General features: G+C 48.2%; 1 protein-coding gene across 1 annotated transcript in view; it reads right to left on the bottom strand.

Moving 5' to 3' along the window:
• The window catches only part of LOC122548290 (tetraspanin-4-like), a gene marked incomplete at both ends in the record, with an annotated part of 47,106 nt that overhangs the window by 2,511 nt on the left and 35,831 nt on the right, over positions 1-8,764 (bottom strand). Inside the window, 2 exons of the mRNA XM_043686817.1 lie at positions 484-585; positions 7,197-7,271. Coding sequence (XP_043542752.1) covers positions 484-585; positions 7,197-7,271 — 177 coding nt within the window. The remainder of the gene's footprint in view (positions 1-483; positions 586-7,196; positions 7,272-8,764) is intronic.

The raw sequence follows: 8,764 nt of genomic DNA, 5'->3' as shown, positions 1-8,764 counted from the left end.
AGCTGCCAGAGGAAGTGGTGGGGGCTGGTAAAATTGCAACATTTAAAAGGCATCTGGATGGGTATATGAATAGGAAGGGTTTGGAGGGATATGGGCCGGGTGCTGGCAATTGGGACTAGATTAATTTAGGATATCTGGTCGGCATGGACAAGTTGGACCGAAGGGTCTGTTTCTGTGCTGTACATCTCTATGACTCTAATTATATGTAATTTATTATTGCCACTTAAAATTAATGAACACCTCCTTTCTCCTCTGCCCTGAACTCTGACGATCATTCTTGTTCATAGGCCCAGCTTCCAAAAAGAAACCCCTTCCAAATAGAAACGAACAGACAAATAGCTGGAGAAACTCAGCAGGGTGGGCAGCAGATGAGCAAACATGACTAATATTGCAGCTCTATGCCCTTCCAGACAACATGAGGCCTTGCAGTTTAAAGCTCCCGCTCTCCCTGAAGTGTGAACTGGCAACATCGAGTGGACCTACATCAGTCTGGATGATGCTCCAAGCATTTGTCAGGCCAATGTTTCCGTCCGTCTCAAACAACCAAAGACCTTCCTTCAGATCATCTCGGACATAAGTGTCGATCTGAGGGAGAGAGGGAGAGGCTTGTGTTAATCAGGGATTAAAAGCTGTGCTGTTACAAACTCCAGGGAACGGGGAGGCAGCTGCATGGTGATATTACCACTGGACTGTTAATCCAGAGAGCCAGTTAATTTCTGGGACCCACATTTAAATTCAATAAAAACATTTGATATGAAGAGTCTAATGATGACCATTGTTGATTTTTGGGGAAACCCATCTTGTTCATTTAATGTCTTTGAGGGAAGGAAACTGCCATCCTTACCTGGTCTGGCCTACATGTGACTCCAGACCCACAGCAAGGTGGTTGCCCCCTGGACAATTAGGGCTGGTCTAACCAGGGATATCCTCATCCCATGAATGAAGAAACAAAAAGACTCAGGCAAGTTCATAGTCTGGGAGAGGATTATCGAGGTTGCTGTTTTATGGATTGGTGAGACCACCTTTGACATGAAGTGCTGATGGCATTGACATCTGCCAATCCTCGGGAAACTAGGAGCTGCCAGAGGAAGTGGTGGAGGCTGGTACAATTGAAACATTTAAGAGGCATCTGGATGGGTATATGAATAGGAAGGTTTGGAGGGATATGGGCCGGGTGCTGGCAGGTGGGACTTGATTGGGTTGGGATATCTGGTCAGCATGGACTGGTTGGACCGAAGGGTCTGTTTCCATGCTGTACATCTCTACGACTCTACGACTGAGGGTCAGCGTACGGGAGGTTTGGGAGGGCACTGTGTTTGCCCATTCTGTCCTCCAAATCTTTGGAACTTCTACACTTGACTCTTTGACAGCACCCAATCTCCAACCTTGAGGTACCCCTGTCCTAACACTCAGCAAACCCCCACCTCCTGTACTTCCCCTTAGCTCGCCTTCCTGTGTCCCCATTGAACAGCACCTTGAGGTGATGATTCTCATTCTTGCTTTCAAATATCACCATGTCACCATCCTCAACAACCCCTGCCCCCCCACCACCGCTGGTCTCCGTAACCCCCTCGAGCCCCCACAGCCCTCTGAGTTACCTGCACCCCTCTAATCCTGATTTCTTGTGGCCCACCATAATCTCCCGACACTCAACTGCTCCACATTTGATGACCATGCCTTCTGCTTCCATGGCCCCAAAGTTCCAAAGTTTGCCTCTCTCTGCCCTTTCACGATGCTCTTTCAAAACCTACTCCCTTTGTTATAGCTTTTGGTGTTTTGAAATATGCTTCAGCCTCATGTTTAATTTCATAATACAGCTGTGAAGTACTTCCACTCTGCCAAAAGGCACTATTCAAATGCAATCTCTTGTAGCTCCAGGCTTTCATACTCAGAGAGCTCTGGGTAGGGTTAGAAGTTAGGCCCATCTCTTCAGAGATCCTGTTGGGACTCTTACCAAAGGGCAAAGGTCAAGTGTCACTGGCTCCAGTTGACGCTGCACCTCGTCGCCATAGTTACATCACCATGGTGATGGTGCCTTGGTGACACCCAGAGAGCTTCCTCACCTCATTATTGATTGGTCACTTGACCAAAGGTGAAAGGCCGGGTGACGTGTGTGTGTGTGTGTGTGATTGGACCTTTGTGAACAAGCTGCAGCATCCCCTTCATTCTTGACAGGGTGTTCATTCGAAAGCAGAGCAAGGTGACTTGCTCAGAGGGGTGCTCTGGGAGTGTCTCCAAGCAGGAACAATTCCCAAGATGAGCCCTCGTTTCCCTGAGGGACTTAGTGAAACGGAGAGGAATGGTGCAGGATTTGACATTGATGCAATGCGAAATGTCACGCAGTCCACTGAAGTTTCCTGACAGAATCTGCCCCTCAGTATCAGCTACGGCCTACAAAGGCCTACAGTCTATCACTCACTGAATGGGGATCCCAGTGGGAGCACGGTCAAGTCTTCGATGTGATGATGAATGTCAGTGGGAACGGCCAGATCTCGGAATCTCTCCCTCTCTCACTGCACCGAGGGGAATGAGGAATCGAATCCTCTGGTAGAGAGTACCATGGAGGAAGAAATAGACGCTGTGAGGGAACTCCCACGGCCAACTCTGAAAGCTGATTCACCTCAATATCAAGGCCCAGTCAGGAATAAAGGCCCCGTTGTCAGTCCCAGTCACCGGATCCGTGTCTCATCGGATACACATGCTGAAGCAGGTTGTGTCCAGCATAACCCAGAGTGGAGATTACCATCACCCACCGCCCCAGCTCCTCTCCAAAGGCCTGACCCCTCCCATCATCCATCCACCATGAATCTGAGCTTATCCAAACATTTGCTGACCCTTGTCCTGACTCACCATACCTCCTCATTGACCTACACTGGGGTCTAGTACAGCAATAGTTCATTCTAAAATCTTTCATCCTCTGATTGTTTCTCCATAATCTCCCTGTGGTTCCTACATGCCTCTGAGCCTCCTGTACAGGCCTCTGAGCCTTCTGTACAGGCCTCTGAGCCTTCTGTACAGGCCTCTGAGCCTCCTGTACAGATCTCTGAGCCTCCTGTACATGCCTCTGAGCCTCCTGTACAGGCCTCTGAGTCTCCTGTACAGGCCTCTGAGCCTCCTGTACAGATCTCTGAGCCTTCTGTACAGGCCTCTGAGCCTCCTGTACATGCCTCTGAGCCTCCTGTACATGCCTCTGAGCCTCCTGTACAGGCCTCTGAGCCTCCTGTACAGGCCTCTGAGCCTCCTGTACAGGCCTCTGAGCCTCCTGTACAGGCCTCTCAACCTCCTGTACAGATCTCTGAGCCTTCTGTACAGGCCTCTGAGCCTCCTGTACAGATCTCTGAGCCTTCTGTACAGGCCTCTGAGCCTCCTGTACAGATCTCTGAGCCTTCTGTACAGGCCTCTCAGCCTTCTGTACAGAACTCTGAGCCTCCTGTACAGGCCTCTGAGCCTTCTGTACAGGTCTTTGACCCTCTCCATCGGCCTTGGAGCCCCCTCTACAGAAAGCCGATCTCTGCAGAGAATTCTTTCTTCTCTCTTTTCCTGAAGAGTTAGTGGATGCTTTAGGGATATTTAGAGGGATAATACCTCTATATTACTGAACTGTTAACGTGAAGACTGGCTGAGTGGTCAGCACTGCTGCCTCACAGCACCAAGGACCCAGGTTCGATGCCAGCCTCGGGTGACTGTCTATGTGGAGTTTGCACATTCTCCCCATGTCTGCGTGGGTTTCCTTCGGGTACTCCGGTTTCCTCCCACAGTCCAAAGATGTGCAGATTCGGTGGATTGGCCATGCTAAATTGCCAGAGATGTGTAGATTAGGTGGATCAGCCATGGGAAATAGAGGGGTGGGTCTGGGTGGGACATGATGGGTTGGTGTAGACATGATGGGCCAAATGGCCTGTTTCCACACTCTAGGGATTCTATGACTGCATCGTCATTGAACAATTTGATGGTAATTATGGTGCTTATTAAGAAATCTGATGTTGTTTAGCTTGTATATTATTGTTCAAAATCTGTTAAAGTTAATTGGTCATCTTAGAAAATACAGGCGTAATCTTTATTGCGGTTAGTGATCTGGGGAGTGGTGATGGGACTAGATTGACCGTGCCCCCCCCACCTCCAGCCTCCGTCGATACAGTCTCCAAGGAGACAGTTTCAAACTTTGTCGATGATATGAGACTAGGAAGAACTGGATAGTCTTGAGGAGGACAGTGTGGAACTCCAACAGGACACCGACAGCCTTCTTCAGAACTAATTATAGCTGGGAAAAGATTAGATTAGATTCCCTAGAGTGTGGAAGCAGGCCCTTCGGCCCAACAAGTCCACACGACCCTCTGAAGAGTAACCCACCCAGACCCATTCCCCTCCCCTATATATACCCCTGATTAATGTACCTAATGCTATGGGTAATTTACACATGCGGAATGAAGGTCCTGAGGAAGTGCTGGCTATGGGTACAGTTACAGCATTCAGAAGGCATTTGGATCTGTACATGAATAGGAGGGGCCTGGAGGGATGTGGGCTGGGAGCAGGCAGGTGGGACTGGTTTACTTTGGGATTCAGGTCGGCATGCAGTTGAAACGTTTTCAAAGAGCAGTTAATAAAGGGGTGCTTTGGGCGATGGTGACTTGGATTTGTCACTGTGGATGTGAAAGACTTTTCTATGTAAAAATTTGCCCCCATCCCTTTTTTTTAAAATGTCTCTCCTCTCACCTTAAAAATGTGCCTCCGTGCCTTGACATCCACACCCTATGGAAAAGACACTGAGCATTAACTCTATCGATAGCCCTCATTATTTTATAAGCTTCGAGAAGGTCGCCCCCTCAACCTCCTGTGTTCCAGAGAGAAGGTCCCAGCCAATGCAGCCTTTCTTTATAACCTAGACCTTCCATACCCGGCAACATCTCAGTAAATCTCTTCTGAACCCTCTCCAGCTGAACAATATCCTTCCTATAACAGGGCGACCTGAACTGGACACAGTATTCCAGAAGAGACCTCACCAACATCCTGTACAACCTCAACAAGATTAGATTCCCTACAGTGTGGAAACAGGCCCTTCAGCCCACTGACCCTCCGAAGAGTAACCCACCCAGACCCACTTCCCTCTGACTAATGCACCTGACACTAAGGGCAATTTAGCATGGTCAATTCACCCTAACCTGCACATCTTCGGACTGTGGGAGGAAACCCACGCAGACACGGGGAGAATGTGCACCACGCAGACACGGGGAGAATGTGCAATCTCCACACAGACAGTCGCCCGAGGCTGGAATCAAACCCGAGTCCCTGGTGTTGTGAGGCAGCAGTGCTGACCACTGAGCCACCTTGCTGCCCCCAACATGGCTTCCCAACTCCTACACTCAAAGGACTGAGCGATGAAAGCAAGCGTGCTAAATGCCTTCATAACCACCCTGTCTATATGTAATGCAGATGTCAAAGAATTGTGCCCCTGAATCCCTAAGTCCCTAGGTTCTACAACACTATGGGACTGTGTGTGTGCGTCTGTCTGTTGTGTGTGTCCGTGTGTATCTGTCTGTCTGTCTGTGTGTTTGTGCATGTGTGTGTGTGTTTTTCCAGCTCTCTCAATTATAACGTCCAGCTGCAGACATTATGAAAAGTCTTTCACATCCACAGTGACAAATCCAGGTCACCATCGCCCAATGCACCCCTTTATTGGCTGCTCTCTGAAAACCTTTCATCGAGAAGCAGTCTCCAGTCGGATGATGACATTTAATTACCCAGCACCTTTAGCAGGCGATCAGCCAGCATCTTTGAACGATTCATCACCGAATCTCTGGATATTTCGAACCTTGAACTCTGCTTTATGTTATTTAACAGATGACAATAACTGCATAATTTAATCAGCTTTCTCTGCGAGCTGCTGCTCCCTGGTTTTTATCCTGTAAACCCCGCTGGGAATTGCTAAATGTGGTGCCTCAGAAATGGAAAGAAATGTTTATCAGCTGAGGCCATGAACCGTGCTGATGGAGATTTACGTGAGCTACAATAAGCTGCCATCCATTCCTTACCAACATTGATGCTGGAAACAGAGAGGGATTGAGGAATGCGGCAGGGTCTGGGAACACTGTACCAAGAACCAAGGTTTCAGGTGCAGTGACCATCTTCACATCAGTTTTGTTTTGATGTTTGTACCTACAGATTCAAATAATTGCTACAAGAATATGCCAGATTGATTGGTGTCTCATCCAGAGGGAATGGTAGCAAAGACCAGAAGATGTAGGAGCAGAATTAGGCCATTCAGCCCATCGAGTATGTCCCACCATTCCATCATGGCTGATACATTTCTCAACCCCACGGTCTTGTCTCCTCTCCATAACCTCTGACCCCCTTACTAAGCAAGAACTGACCTATCTCTGTCTTAAAGACACTCAATGACGTGGCCACCATAGCTCTCTGCAGCAATGGGTTCCATAAGACCATAAGACATACGAGTGAAAGCAAGGCCATTTGGCCCATCATGTCCACTCCGCCATTTAATCTTCCCTCCAGCTCAAGCAATTCTTCCTCATCTCAGTTTTAAAGGGTCGTCCCTTCACTCGGAGGTTGTACCCTCGGGTCGCAGTCTCACCTCCTACTGGAATCATTTTCTCCACAACCACTCTATCCAGACCTCTCAGTGTGCGTGAAGTTTCAATCAGATCCTATCCTCATCCTCCATGGAGTACACGCTCAGAGTGCTCAACAGCTCCTCATATGACAAGCCCTTCATCCTCAGGATCAATCTTGTCAAGCTTCCTCTGGACCCCCTCCAAGGCCAGCACATCCTTCCTGAGATACAGGGCCCAAAACTGCTCACCATATTCCGAATGCAGTCTGACCAGAGCCTTGTACAGCCTCAGCAGTACATCCCTGCTCTTGTATTCTAGTCCCCTTGAAATGAATGCTAACGTTGCAGTTGCCTTCCTAACTGTCAGCTGAACTTGCATGTTAGCCGAAAGAGAATCCTGAACTGGGAACTGTCATATCAGCCAGGGAGACTGTCATCTCACCCACAGAGACTGGCATCGCAGCCAGTGCCAACCAGTAGCCACTTCACCAGAATGTGGGGCACAATCTCTCGGCCATTGATATCGGGGGAGAAAGATGGCTGTTGTGTGAGGAGTGGTGAAGACAGCACGCATTCCCATGAACCGACTGTGACAGTTCACGGACCTGTTCGGAGGTGGTTTCCTCACCTGATTCCTGTAGACGCAGAAGAGAATACCTCCAATAATCTCCAACAGAAAGATCATGAGCAACAAGATGAAAAACTGGAGAAAAACAAACAGAAACACAGGGAACTGTGAGTGGAAGGAGTTGGAAGGAGAGAATGTATCACTTAGTCCCAGTGACCAAAAACGCAACACTGTCCTTCACAGTGTACACACTGCACCCACACACATATACACACTCACACTGTGTCCTTTACAGTGTACACACAGCACCCACTCACATATACACACTCAGTGTCCTTTACAGTGTACATACTGCACCCTCTCACATATACACACTCACACTGTGTCCTTTACAGTGTGCATACAGCACCCACTCACATATACACATTCAAACTGTGTCCTTTACAGTGTACGCACAGCACCCACACACAAATACACACTCAACCTGTGTCCTTTATAGTGTACACACAGCACCCTTACATGTATACACACTCACCCTGTGTCCTTTATAGTGTACACACAGCACCCTCTCACATATAGACACTCACACTGTTTCCTTTACAGTGTACACACAGCACCCTCTCACTTTTACACACACACAGTGTCTTTAACAGTGCACACACTGCACACTCACATGTATACACACTCACACTGTGTCCTTTACAGTGTGCGCACAGCACACTCTCACATATAGACACCCACACTGTGTCATTTACAGTGTACGCACAGCACCCTCACATATACACACACTCACACTGTATCCTTTATAGTGCACACACAGCACCCTCACACACAAGTACACACTCATACTGTGTCCCTTACGGTGTACATACAGCACCCTCTCACATATACACACTCACACTGTGTCCTTTACAGTGTACGCACATCACACTCTCACATATAGACACCCACACTGTGTCATTTACAGTGTACGCACAGCACCCTCACACACAAGTACACACTCATACTGTGTCTCTTATGGTGTACATACAGCACCCTTTCACATATACAAACTCAAACAGTGTCCTTTACAGTGTACACACTGCAACCTCTCACATATACACACTCACACTGTGTCCTTTACAGTGTACATACTGCACCCTCTCACATATACACGCTCACACTGTGTCCTTTACAGCGTGCATACAGCACCCACTCACATATACACATTCACACTGTGTCCTTTACAGTGTACACACAGCACACACACACAAATACACACTCACGCTGTGTCCTTTACAGTGTACACACTGCACCCTCACACATATACACAATCACACTGTGTCCTTTTCAGTGTACACACAGCACCCTTACATGTATACACACTCACCCGATGTCCTTTATAGTGTACACACAGCACCCTCTCACATATACACACTCACACTGTGTCCTTTACAGTGTACACACAGCACCCACACACAAATACACACTCAACCTGTGTCCTTTATAGTGTACACACAGCACCCTCTCACATATACACACTCACACTGTGTCCTTTACAGTGTACACACAGCACCCACACACAAATACACACTCAACCTGTGTCCTTTATAGTGTACACACAGCACCCTCTCACATATACACACTCA

The sequence above is a fragment of the Chiloscyllium plagiosum genome, unplaced genomic scaffold, assembly GCF_004010195.1.
Source record: "Chiloscyllium plagiosum isolate BGI_BamShark_2017 unplaced genomic scaffold, ASM401019v2 scaf_1038, whole genome shotgun sequence".
In the NCBI taxonomy this organism is placed as follows: Eukaryota; Metazoa; Chordata; class Chondrichthyes; order Orectolobiformes; family Hemiscylliidae; genus Chiloscyllium; species Chiloscyllium plagiosum.
This window is presented reverse-complemented; position numbering and strand designations above follow the sequence as displayed.